The sequence below is a fragment of the Centropristis striata genome, chromosome 21 (genome assembly GCF_030273125.1).
Source record: "Centropristis striata isolate RG_2023a ecotype Rhode Island chromosome 21, C.striata_1.0, whole genome shotgun sequence".
NCBI classification, from domain to species: Eukaryota; Metazoa; Chordata; class Actinopteri; order Perciformes; family Serranidae; genus Centropristis; species Centropristis striata.
This window is the reverse complement of record NC_081537.1, coordinates 17798207-17811852: the sequence shown is the minus strand read 5'-3', so window position 1 is coordinate 17811852 and position 13646 is coordinate 17798207. Positions and strand designations below refer to the sequence as shown.

At 37.6% G+C, this 13646-nt stretch overlaps 2 protein-coding genes across 2 annotated transcripts; one reads left to right on the top strand and one right to left on the bottom strand.

Moving 5' to 3' along the window:
- Positions 1-740: 740 nt before the first annotated feature.
- Positions 741-4436, bottom strand: rgrb (retinal G protein coupled receptor b). The gene is made up of 7 exons (XM_059324945.1): positions 4010-4436; positions 3637-3793; positions 2355-2476; positions 1995-2148; positions 1671-1788; positions 1366-1479; positions 741-1161 (listed from the first exon to the last, which is right to left on the bottom strand). The coding sequence occupies exons 1-7, from the start codon at positions 4083-4085 to the stop codon at positions 1024-1026; spliced, it is 879 nt and encodes a 292-aa protein (XP_059180928.1). The 5' UTR covers positions 4086-4436; the 3' UTR covers positions 741-1023.
- Positions 4437-9058: 4622 nt separating this feature from the next.
- Positions 9059-12368, top strand: lrit1b (leucine-rich repeat, immunoglobulin-like and transmembrane domains 1b). The gene is made up of 4 exons (XM_059325053.1): positions 9059-9228; positions 9587-10047; positions 10346-10651; positions 10789-12368. Exons 1-4 carry the CDS (start codon positions 9107-9109, stop codon positions 11850-11852), a joined length of 1953 nt encoding a protein of 650 aa, XP_059181036.1. The 5' UTR covers positions 9059-9106; the 3' UTR covers positions 11853-12368.
- Positions 12369-13646: the final 1278 nt, after the last annotated feature.

The following is a 13646-nucleotide window of genomic DNA, read 5'->3' as shown; positions in this document are numbered from 1 at the left end:
TAAAAAAAAGTTCCATAAAAGGGATCAGAACTAGACTTGAAATTTTGATTCTGAGTAGCTCCAGTATAAGGAAATATGAGATCTGCCACACTATCTACCTCTTTACTTATAATGCATTTAAAGAAACAGCGGCTTCGACATGAGCTTAAACTCCCTCAGACTATAGTATAATTGCATAACACAGTCTTAACACAGTGACTGCTGTTCTCACTATATATAGTGGTTACATCACCTCAAACTGTCTTCTTCTTCTCACGAAAACACAATTGATTAATCTGCTTAGAGTCAACCGTGTCATGAGTTGGACAATGCGGCCTCCGAGTCATGCGTGGGTTATGAGACATTATAATTGTTCAGCCTCTTTTAGTTGTTTTTTTAATGGTGGTTAGGCATTTCTCTATAGTTTTGTGGCCCTGTTCATACCTGAAATTAACATCCCATCACAAGTGGACAGCATTAAGTACATTGTTTTGTCCCTTTTTGTAGCTGTTCTGCGTCTCTTTATCTTCTCCTGGATCTCATTGTAGCTAATTTCCCATTTTCCTAGTTGTTTTGTGTCTCTTTGTGGTCATTTTGCATGTTTTCCTGGTTGGTACGTGTCTCTTTGAGCGACATTTTGCAGACTCCCAGGTCTGTGCATGCTAAGCCTTTTCAGTAATCCGTCCATCCATTTATTCACAGTAGCTCAGTAATTAAAAAAACAAAAAACAAAAACACTTTAAAAAAGAAAAAGCATACAGTAGAAGAGCAGCAACACATTGTGTTTATTGTAAGTGGTCTTACACGAACGGAGGAGCAGTTTAAGAAGAATTGTTTTAGAAACAATGCAGTAATTTCAAAGTGGATAAATTACAACACAAACTAGCTTCACATAAATCCAGCATGAGGCTCCAAATGTGAAGATTGTCCCAAGCCAAACAACTGAACAGACTTCTAAATGTCTCGTTGATGTTTGCAACAGGACTCTATCATAAGAGAAAATTAAGGTTTGGAATTTTTTGCCAGAAAGTATTGAGTTTCCTTTTATTTTTTCTTTATAACCGGTTCAACGATCTTCTGCCCGGTGAGGAAGTGCCACACGCCGCCTCGGTAGAACTCGTTTCCAAATGAAAAGAGGAGAGCGTTGAAGATGGGATTTGTCTTTGCAATAACTGGGAGCACCTGGAAGCACAAAAAAATGATTTTTATCATGCAATTACTTGATTTAAAGGACAGTTAGAGTTATAACAACTTGGCTTTCATTTTGATCAGACAGGTTGCAAATAATTCAACAGTTAAGCAAGATTAAATAAAGTGGAATTCTCCTGTAGCTAAGTCAGCAATGACATCACTGCCCCTCTTCCTTTTGAATTGTTTTGTGCTCACCATTCTCAACTTTGGAGATACGACCTTGACATTCTCAAAGCAGGCGTAGATGCACATGAGGACGTAGGGACCCCAGCACGTCAGCATCACCCTCAGAGGCACACTGGTGTTAAACTGGAAAACAAAATTCATTGTGTCACTGTAGTAGTAAAACTGTAGTAGCTGTCACTTTTTTCTTATTTGTTCGGTGAGAGGGAATCAGTTGCATGACCTCAGCCTACCTTCTCTGGCAAATTCTGCCAAATCTATAAAGATAAAGCTATAAGTAGTTGTGTATTCCTTTAAAATTGGTTTTGCACATTTACCCTGTGGTGATGAATCTTCTTGAAGTGTTTGTGGATGGCATTGTAACATGACATCATGGTGAAAGCTGGGAACATCAGATAGAGCACCACCAGAGTCAGCATGTACGTTACATAGTCCCTGTTGAAAAGAGATTAATAGGAGGAAAATATGTTATATATAGCGAATAATTGTCAAAATGCTGTGGATGGCTGCTTTCTAAAGCCTATCGCTGACTATCAACATTGTATCATGGATTAAAAGAAAAAAAAACAACAGCAATCTGGTCATTTTGTCCATGCCAACATTCCAGTTATAATATCTTTCCTATATTTTGAAAGTTGTACCTGTCCCCTCTGGTGTAGTCCAGCGTGCAGCAAGTCCTCATAGGCTCAAAGTCATAGACGCCCCATCCCATGAGAGGAACAGCAGCCCAGAAGATGGAAAGAATCCAGATAATGCCACTCATCGTCAGCGTTGTGCTCCAGAAGAGCTTCTGTCCTACAGAATAAGATAACATGCATACTATAATTTGACGTTTGACATACATTTGCATAGATGTTGATTATAACGTGTATGTTTACATTTTTCTGCAGCAATCTAAAGAAAGCACGTCTAAAAACGTCTAAAGCATGACGTTGCAAATCTATTCAATCGGTTTAGTTTTTTATTACATTAATGTCGTGCTGGTGATATGTTGTACTCACGGGTGCAATACTGGTGATATCTGTCCCAAGCGATGGCAGCCATGAAACTGATGGACGCCAAGACTGATATCATGCCCTGAAAACCGTGAAAGGCACATCCATCTTGACCAAACGGCCAATATCTAGAAAAAAGACAACAAACTCGAGTCATACTCACCCAACACCCAATATTATGAACAGTGTTAGTATAAACTATCTCAGGCTGTAAAAAACATGTTGGTTAAAGCAATGCCTCCTCACAGCCCCAAATCATTGGTTGGATATGTGTAAAAGCTGTGAGGAGACAAAAAGTGCCCCAAAGGTAAAAACTCTGTATCACCCCCCAAAAAACTTTTTAATCATCAGAGCGAGATAGCAATTAGTCTGTGGTAATTGCATTGATTGCAAATGTTGCACATTTACTAATACTGTTATCTTCTATCAGGACACTGCCAGACCAAATTGCAAATGCCAGTTCACCTCAAACATATCAGTTCATTTTCTATTTCCAAAGAGCGTTAGACCAGAATGTCTCTGGAAATGATTGGATAGACCTACAACCAATCAGAGGAACAAACATGTGACGTATTGCTGAGTTACTGACAACAAGTGTTACTGTTTTTGCTATCAGAATTGGAAAATAAAAGTCAGTCTGGGCCCCTTGTGGGTAAATTCCACCACCTTAAGTTGGAAACTTTTAAAAATATACAAAAGGTTCAAAAAGGAATGTTTTGCAAGATTTCAAGATCCTGTTGGGTAACCTTCAGCAGATCTGCTTAAGAAATGTGAGCTTTACACACTGAATTAATTGGACTGTGGATTATGAAACACAAAGGCTTATAGAGTTTGTGCAAACTATTGGCTATGTTAAATACTTAGCCTTTTTTTTATTGCCAGAAGAAATTAAGTACCCCCACTAGACCTGCCCGATTTGCAAAAAATATCTATTTGTGCTTATTTTCACTGATATTGCAGTTGTGATGTGTTTCATGATATTGGAGGGAACAATATTTTTTTGCATCACTGTTCTCACTTTCATTACAAATATAGGAATAACCACAGGGTTTTATGTTTTTTTTGGAAGGGTCTATACAAAATCATTTTTTCTTAGGTCTGCAGGATATGATTGATGACATCTTGCAGCATCTCAATATTAATATTTCAGAATGGTATTTTGATATTGCACCTCCTGCAATTTGGATATTGTACTAGTCCATATTGAGATTTTGATAGCCCCAGCCCCCAGCATGAAACATGAGACCCTGTGGAAGGAAAATAACTCTGTTTGGCATCTATTTGATACCTGAGGTAGCTCGAATATGCAGCTGTGAGTCCGTTAATATTCAAACAGAGGTCAGCCACGGCAAGATTGAACACAAAGAAGTTACTGGGATTGCGCATCTCCTTCACTGTGAGGAAAGACACGATGCTGATGGCGTTGAGGAAGAATCCCAGCATCCCTGAAAGCAAAGAGAAATGTCCCTTTAATTCCTGGAATCACACTGTTATCAGTCCGAATTTATTATTACATGTTCAAGAAATGCAGACACTACAATGAGAAAACTAACAGTATGCGTGCTTGGGATTGCGATAACTACAGATACTTTTGGTTTTAGAGTGACCTGTCCCTTTATTTCTTGCTGAAATCTGTCTTCCGGTTAGGTCGGTCCACTTACCGCCAACAAGAAGCGCCGTACCGAATGAAAACATATCAAACTCCGTGAATCCCTCTGGTAAAGTATACGCTGCCATGTTGAAATGCACAAATTAAAGTTTTGCACAAAAACACAATTCCTTTTCTACTTGTGTAGCGCACCACCGTCTCCAACAAAACGACGCCTTATAAAGGCTCTTTCACGTGAAAAAGACTAATCTTAGTAAAACCCCTTTTTTGAAATCCCCCGAAGAATGTCTTAACGAGCAAGTTGTTTCAAACTTCCTGCAACTTTGCGATCGCCAAAAGTTTGCTCTTCTGCCGCAGAACTCTTTGGTGCAAAGTTTGTTGATTCAGATCTGAGATTTTAGCAAATCTGAGGACATTTAAGGCCGCTGAAGGAAACTTCCTCTACAACTGCTTGACTTGTCCCAACTGACGATTGCTGATAAGGGAAAATGGAAACATGGGAAATGTTGTTTTTAACCAAAGTTAATTAATTGGCTGAATTTTAGATGCGATTTTTCAGAATTGTGACTGTTTAGGAGGCCTTAAACAGGAGACACAAACAATGTTAACACTCCGATATGATACACGGTATTTTTTATTATACTGCTAGACTATAAAATATTTATTCACCCCGCATTGTAGAAATTAATTTGTTAAAGCAGATCAAGAGTCAAAAAGTGAGATAAATAAAATATTAAACCTTATAGGAAAGACACAGTTTTAAATAAAATACAATAAAAGGAAAATACAAAAGAAAATGGCTATTTACAAGATAAAAAAAGATAAAATTAAAATGCAATGGCTTTATACACCATATACATCCTATAAAGATTTGTCTCTGATGAATAAGAGTTAATTTGCAATATCAGATAAAAGCCCATTTTTAAAACTAATAATACATTAGTTTAGTAATACATAAACCTACAACATTTTGAGTAATTTCCCTTGATGTGCTATAAAAACACAATTGATGAAATTTAAACATTTTGGGAGGTCTTATCAAAACAACCATGGGCTTTATAAATAAAATAATTTTACTTTAAAAGGTTGTTCAAATTGTAGGATATCTTTCCACTAAATGATGATGATTATTATTGTTATTATTATTGCACTTTCCTTGGCTTTCTTTGTGAAATATAGACAGAAGCTGCACATTTGACTTTGAATTATTTTCCCCTCCTCCACAGTGGAATTAATTATTATGTTTATTTTCAATCTTTTTATTTCCTTTTCATACATGTCGTTAGGGGCAGTCCATGTATCTCAGCATCTTTTTAATGTCCATATATTTCCCATTCTCAAAAGAGGAAGAAGGAAAACAATAAATAAATGATAGGGATAAATAATAACCTTGCACAGGTGGACAATACATTTGGTTATATAAAAGTTAATATTTTTATTCAACTCTTAATAGGGAAATCGTCTTTAATATTTTCATAACGCATGAATTGTTGCATTTTCAAGGGCTGAACTAACAATTTACTACACAATCTCTAAATCTTTAAAGTGGCTGTTCTCCCTTTCTAGCTACACTAAGTGTGAAGGGTTAATTAAAAAGTCTGTGAAAGCATCAGGACCTTATTTTATCTGTTGACCAAAACAACCGGGTGGCAGAAAAGTGGCCCCCCACTGCAGCCTAAATGTAACATATGGGCCGATTCTGATTGCACCACTAATCTCTCCACAGATTACCACAAACTCATTAACAATGAAGTAATGAAATGTCCCAATAGACTTATAAAACCCTTTTTCTCTTACTGCCCATATTGTCCTGAATGATAGCTCAGCACCCCGTCCTGTTACACACTTCCTCTCTTTTTAGATGATTTGTATATCACAATGTTTTTTTCCTGCTGTTCTAAATCCCAACATGCAGAACCATAAAGCAGCAGAGTGCTTTGTTTCACAATACAAATGTTTCAATTAAGCAATCTGTTAATCTACTGCAGCTGAGTGTGAGGAAATAAGAGCCGGTCTGAACCAACATCACCGAGAACATGAACGTGGTGGATTGATCAACTGTATACTGTATAGATTACTGTATAGTAATCTTTGTTGTGAACTCCACACCATCTGGATTTATCCAGATGCCAATGTCACAGTTTTAGATCAAAAGTTGTGCAATGAAATATCAACACAATCATAATTTGCATGTTAAAGCATTGTACAAGACATTTTTCTCTCTTTCGGGACTTTATTTTGACAGACAGTAACAAAAAAGAGCTTCATCCTTCACAAAAGTCAGCATCATGAAGCATTAACCTTTTGGAGGAAATAGGAAACAAATCGTCTTAATTAACATCATCACAGTGGGAATAAAGCCCAGGACTGTAACTGAACTGTAATCTGTAATGTTTATTTCCAAAGTGCTTGCAGTGGTTACACATTAATGCATTAGCTTACAGGTAATTACACCGTCATAAGCTCCTCGGTTTTGCAATGAAACAAAGGTTTCACTGTTGCTTTGATACTGACAGACTGTGTGAAGATCAGCAGCAAAATGAAAATAAAGTAATAAATGTTTTTTGCTCATTGCTATGAAAGTATTAAGTGATAACATCAGACATTTATGAAGTACATTTGAATACAATGTTCATGGAGGAGAGAGTCTAGTTTTTCTCATCAACAATTCAGAAGGAAGTATCATAACTTATATTGCACTTTATCCTATGCTAGATACCTTGATTATCATTTTACATTTAGTTTGATATAGCTGAATGCAATGGTGGAAAGGAGCTGAGCCCATTAAGTATTAATAACATACATTTTTGAGGTACTTTAATCTTGCATTTTCATTTAAAGCTACTTGAAGTTTTGTACATTTTTACTACACATGAGCTGATAAGATGATGTGCTTTACTATTAAACCGACTAGTAGTGTATAAAGTACAAGTGGCTAGACATTATATTACAACCTTAAGTGTTAATAATAATATAGTAATATTTGATACAGTATTATTAATAATATAACACTGAATGGAGTGCTTCTGTATAATGAGTACTTTTTCTTTTGATGACATTAATTTAGACTTAGTTTACACTTACATAACTTACTTTATTCCCCTGATAATACTTACTTTACATAGGCCATGTTTTGCGTTTTTTGATTATTTCTAAAGTATGGTTATTACACTTTTAATAAAGGATCTTAATACTACTCATACAACTGCAGAAACAAATAATTTTTGACGGAATGCAAAGTATACAATTGGACAATTACACATTTTTACAATTTTTCTTTCTCCAAATATGGCTATTTTTAAAAATAATTTTTACACTGACTTGTGACATTCTGAAGGGGTTGATTTGCAAAAACTCTTCTCAATTCTTTTCTTTTGTTCTTTTAAACCTAAATCATGTTTTTGTGTGTGTGCAAGCCAGGGAATATTTTTTCAGAGAATTTCTTTTCTGAAATCTAAAAAATGTCATGCTTTTTATTTTGTACTCAAAGGAATATCAGCCAAACAGGTGCTGTTTTTCTCTCCCCATTATTAGAATAGCTTTTATTTTTGTTTTCACATGAACTCTTCTTGTCATACCTTTATTGTGCCTGGGACATCCCTGCTGATAGAAAATAGAACAAAGATGCATTAATAAGAGACGGAGAGATGACTGGATTAAAGGATTTAAAATCCCGCCGGACAGCCGTGTCTTTAAACCTCTGCACCTGTGAGAACCCTCAGAGACTGTGACAACATGTCTGCTATCCACAAAGTGTGTCACACACAAAATGGGAACATGTTCTGCAGGATACCACTGAAAATAATAACTACAGATTATAATATAATAACAATAGTGTAATAGAAATCTTAAGAATGGAGATTATTGTCACATAATTCTTCTATTAATTCTTCTAAAAATACATATTTTTTCAATCTTTAATTGATATTCAAACCCAGTGATCACCTGCTTATGCTAACATAATGATGTCATTTATCTGGTTTTAAGTTTGGGTCTAATAACAAGAGGGGGAGAAAACATTACAGTAAATACCCCAAAACAATTCTCCACTGCCATCTGGTGGCCATGTGTTGCTACATTTCTAGCTGTTATTCAACCTACAGGCTGTCAATGTATTTATAGAAGGTGTGAAAAAAAAAGAAAGAAACTAAAAACAACCCTAATTTAAAGACAGTCTACAAGGGATGACAAGAGATAAGATAAGATAACACTTTATTTGTCCCGCAGTGAGGAAATTCAGTCATCACAGCAGCTAAAGATATAGGTTATAAAGATATATATAATAAGACATTATACACACACATTATATACGTAAAATAAAATCAGATATGACTTTATTTATCCTGCAGTGGGGAAATTCAGTCGTCACAGCAACTCAAGGTACAGACATATAGATATAAAAACAGAATAAAGAATAAATACATGGACAATAAATAAAAAACATTAAAAAATATATCTGTAGATAAACACAGTATAGTATAAAAGGGCAAAGCCATATTACGTCATACTGGTGCTTTGTTCAAGAGAATAATAAAACTATGAAATAAATAAATATTCTGAAACTGTAGCACATCCTTGTACTATCATATCCAAGCTGTAATCTGTGACTAATTGTGTGTGTAATGTGAGGTAGGAGGCCCATCACTCTTACAGTGTTTATAATATTATATACAGTGATGCAATAACATGAAGAAAACAATTTATATATAAAGATATATGTTATATCTATCAAGGAATTCCGAATTTTCAATGTGAAAAAGTTTATCTTATCAAATATTCATGATGGTTAAGTACATGTAGGTAGATTTTTGTCCACCTCCCCTTCATATAGGTGCTGTATAGTTCATGTCCATAATTAACCATTGGAAAGTATTCCCCTGACAATAAAAGTAAAAACTATGCAGCCTATCAGCTTCCAGGAAGCAATAGCCTAATCGTGTGAATGAAAATAACCCAAGTCCTTCACTAATCCCTGCCTATCCTTTTTATCTCAGGATTCAGACCAGTAGCAGCAGTATGGAGCTGCAAGCCTGGACACCACCACGATGCATCTGATGCCCTGTTAGACACAAGCTGTAGCTCCTATTTTTTTTTTTTTTTTAAATTGTAGTTTAGCTGCGTAGCATTTAGAAGCTTGCTGGAGGAAAAAATGAGTCGACACTTTGCTGCTGCTTTTTGTCTGGCTTTAGTTTTTCTTCCTTTGCTGAGCAGCTCGTGTCCTTCACAATGCAGCTGCTTCTTCCACAAACTAAGCGACGGCTCAAAAGCAAGGTAAATACAGACATTTTTAAAATTAAATGTTGTTTTTCTTATTCTCAGTACATCTATTTTTTTTCTTGCATGCAAAAGTGATTTTCGCTCCAGCTTTCTTTCACTCTGTATAGAGGAGGATTAACTTGGAGTTGCCCTTTAATCTTCTTTGCTTGTTACCGAACAATAGGTTACTACGTTTTTGTCAAATAAATGTTTAACTGTATTATTTGTTGTGTAGAACAGAGGCAGGAATTTTATTTAGTTTCTTAGTAAATCCACTCCTGCTAACTCCTACAATTCAAAACTGCCTTTAATGTTGTTCCCCCTAACTGTCATATGATAAATAATTACATTTTTGTTTTGTTTTTTCTTGCAGGAGTGTGCTTTGCAATGACCCAGAGATCACTGTGATTCCTCCAAATTTTCCCCTCGACACCTCAAAGCTGCGCATTGAAAAGACGGCAATCACAAGGATTCAGAGCGACAACTTCCACTACCTCAACAACCTGGAATTTCTGTGGATGTCTTTCAATTCACTGAATTCACTGAATGTTGACAGTTTCCGTGGTCTTTACAACCTGGACGAGCTCCGGCTGGATGGCAACTCCCTTACATCCTTCCCCTGGGAGTCTCTGACTGATATGCCAAACCTAAGACTCCTTGATTTACACAACAACAAAATCTCCACAATCCCTGCTGATGCCACTGTTTACATTAAGAATCTCACCTATCTCGACTTATCCAGCAACACTCTGACAACTATTCCTGCTGAAGTTCTCACAATGTGGCTGAGCGTGAAGCCATCCCAGGATGCAGATTCCTCCAAACTAATTCTCGGTGAGGATCAAGCTGTGACATATTGGGAACGTATTCTTTTTAAGCTGCCTTGCGGGCCGACCACTTCTCTGACACCAGAAGCATTTTAAACTGAGTTATGGGATTAGTCTAATTATAGTCATTGTGTGTCAAGTTGTCAGACTAATTCTATTTATTTTAACTCAGACACACGTACTTGGGTCTTAAAATGACTTGTTGGTGTTGTGTGAAGGAAAATAGTTGTGACAGTGATTCATAAGAGGATGCTGAGTTTTTCTTTCCACTGACAGCACTTTGTCACACCTCATTTCCTCTGCAGGTCTTCATGATAACCCATGGCTGTGCGACTGCCGGCTGTATGATCTGGTCCAGTTTCAGAAGTCTCCGTCATCATCTGTGGCTCTCATTGATACCAGGCTGAGGTGTGCCGATCCGGAGAGCTTATCAGGGGTCCTTTTCACCGAAGCGGAGCTGCAGAGGTGCCAGGGCCCTCGTGTGCACACAGCCGTAGCTCGTGTACGAAGCTCACTGGGCAACAACGTCTTGCTGCGCTGTGGCACAGTTGGAGTCCCCATCCCTGAGCTGTCCTGGAGCCGCGCCGATGGCAAGAAAATGAACGGCACAGGTGAGTTCTGCTGAACTAATTCCATATGTGCCAGGATTAGAACAGTATCTATTTCCGTCCAAGTCGAAATGTCAACGAGATTAAAGTTATTCTTTTTGTGTTAATCTGTTTTTGTATGTGGGCGTTTGTTTTTTCAGTTCAGCAAGAGATTTCAAAGGAGGGCATCATTTGGTCGATTCTCAGCGTGCCTGCAGTCGCCTACCGAGATTCTGGGAAATATGTGTGCAAGGCAACCAACTTTGTGGGTACCGCAGATGCCATTATCTCTTTAGTTATCACAGATTCCTTTCGGTCAGAGGAAGCAGGTGGTGGTGTCTCGAAGAGAACCAGAGGGAAGAAACCTGGTGGCATTGGAAGGGCGGCATACCAGGAGAAACTTATTGCCAGATATGTTCCTCCACCAACCACCACAGCCGCCCAGCCCATCATTGAACCTCTAAATGGCAAAGGCGTGACTGGGAAGTACGAAATCGAGAGCTACAGCATCTCTGACGGTGCTTCTGATGGACGAGGCAAGGCATCCGATTCCCAGAAACCGGTGGAGGTGGATGCCCTGAGCAACTTGGCAGCCAATGCCTCATCCTTGCAGGCAGCTCCGGAGAAAAGGGTAGTGCGTTCGGTGAAGGTGATTGGCGATACCGACCATACTGTCTCTCTGAACTGGAGAGCCCCTACAGCCACAAACACCACAGAATTCAGTGTCCTGTATGCTATATTTGGTGAGAGAGACATGCGTCGGGTCAATGTAGGGGCTGGAAAGAACCGTATCACAATTGACGGCCTTGTTCCAAAGACAAAGTACATTGCTTGTGTTTGCGTCAAAGGCTTGATCCCGAAAAAGGAGCAGTGCGTAATCTTCTCAACAGATGAGGCGGCCAGCGCCAGTGGCACTCAGAAGCTCATTAATGTGGTGGTGATAACGGTGGCTTGTGTGATTGCTGTCCCCCTGACACTGATTGTGTGCTGTGGGGCGCTAAAGAAGCGCTGCCAAAAGCTGCTGGGTCGGCAGTCCAAGGAAATGCAGGACTCCTACGTCACGTTTGAGACCCTGGGACCTGGGGCCAAAGCTAAAGGGATGGAGGGCGAATATCTGACCAGGCTAAATCCTGATGAATCCAACAGGTTGCTCTCAGCGAGGTCCAGTGTTGACTCAGAGGCCATAATCAGGACTGAAGGGCCACCTAATGAGTATTTCTGCTAAAACCAAATGAATGCCTCAACCTCCAGAGGATGCACTTTGTTTTCTACTGATGTGAATAGATAAAAAACTCTGTGCTCAGAGACTTAAAGGACTGAGAACAGAGGACAATGAGAGCTCAGTGAGCATTGGATGTATGAAGTTGTTTTACAGCCTTGTAGGAATCAAACCCACCATTTATTTGGTGGATGCGAAAAAGGGAAAACATACACAATGACATGGTTTAAATATTTATTTACATTTGGTGTACAGTAAAAGTGTAAAAAACAACAACATTTTTTTATTCATCGTGCACTTTTAAAGGTGATGTTTTGCGAGGAAAATGTTGCCCTAAACTGTCTAAAACCCAATGATTTTTAAAAACATTTCTCTGAGATTTAGCCTAACCTCTGCATTGTGTTAAATCTTTATTTAAAACATCAAGTATTTAGAGAAATTAACCAGCAGTTATTAGTTCATTTTGTATGTCAGTATTATGTTAATGTGCCAGGTTTACTGTTGGGTTAAAAGAAAAAAAAGAAAAAGACAAAAATACATTTTATAATGTGTAAATATTGGTGACATGAAATATGTGTATGTATGAATGTACTGTATAAAAATAAATATTTTTATATTGATATATGCTCTCAAGCTTTTTTCTTCTAAGGCTGTCTTGACTGAAATTATCCTTCATGAATGTAAACATACTGTAGGCCCATAGACTGTATAAAATATGGACATCCGTGACGTCATCCATAGGGTTCTGAAGAGTAGGCCTACTATTAAGATGCTAATTTGCTGATGTAAACATGCATCTAATCTCAGCCAGGTCACTTACCATTTAAAATTAACAATGTTTTATATAATCTGCAATTTTGTGTTGCAAAGCAGCAAATGTTACTAAGCTAACAATCACGCTAAACTGGTAAACATTATACTTGGTAAACATGCATGTTAGCATGCTAACTGTAGCATTTAGCTCAAAGCACATCTGTACAGTGCATATAAACTTAATATAAATATTAATTACAGTATTTGTTAAAGCCGCACAGTGCAGCTAACAGCTATTACTTTGGCAAAGAGATGCTGTGAGCCAAATGCTACTGATAGCATGCAAAATGTATGTTTAGCTTCTTAGTTTAGTTTGTTAACTTTAGATACTTAGCCATTTACACAAAATGTATGTAGTATCTACATAGGTAGACAGAACTTCAAAAGTATTTTAAGATATTTGGCATATATATCTCTGGTTATGCAAGTAAACTAACAATAAGGTATCATCAATATCTTTAGGCCTATACTTAATTTAAAACATGCAAGCATGATAATTTAGAGATTACCTATATTACCGAACATCTGATTAGTCTCTTTGCCTGTTAAACTAGCATGTACACTCCTAAAAAGCTTGAACATTAAAGGAAAATTGTCTGTTAAAGGTTGAAACAAAAGTGCTGTAGATGTTGCCTGTTTTCACACTTGCATTATATGTTGATTTAACAACCTGAGAGACAACCAGTGTTCAGATTATTGAGGTCAGATTACAGTCCTCTCCAGACATCTGTCTCTGTGCAGCCCTCCCTCTCTGTGCTGCTAAGCCCGACGGGCTTCGGCCCACTTAATACAGATGGCCCTCCTGTCAATGCTTACGCTTTGGCGGTAGACAAGTAAATTAAATTACACTGAGTCAAAGCAGTTTGGGATCATACCTGAAAGTAGAACTACACTATGAAACATAATTCAATAAATATTTGTGGGAGGTTGTTTTTTTCTGTCATGAGATTTCTCCATGTTATCTAGACAAAGTGGACCATTGCTATA

Bases quoted from the DNA above. Each gene is read 5' to 3' on its own strand.
- rgrb (XM_059324945.1), bottom strand. From the start codon at position 4,085: ATGGCAGCGTATACTTTACCAGAGGGATTCACGGAGTTTGATATGTTT. The intron at 3,794-4,009 runs GTAAGTGGACCG...CTTTGCTTTCAG, and splicing joins TACGGCGCTTCTTGTTGGCG to GGATGCTGGGATTCTTCCTC. The intron at 1,480-1,670 runs GTAAATGTGCAA...TTTGTTTTCCAG, and splicing joins AGAAGATTCATCACCACAGG to TTTAACACCAGTGTGCCTCT.
- lrit1b (XM_059325053.1), top strand. From the start codon at position 9,107: ATGAGTCGACACTTTGCTGCTGCTTTTTGTCTGGCTTTAGTTTTTCTT. The intron at 9,229-9,586 runs GTAAATACAGAC...TTTTTCTTGCAG, and splicing joins AGCGACGGCTCAAAAGCAAG to GAGTGTGCTTTGCAATGACC. The intron at 10,048-10,345 runs GTGAGGATCAAG...TTTCCTCTGCAG, and splicing joins TTCCTCCAAACTAATTCTCG to GTCTTCATGATAACCCATGG.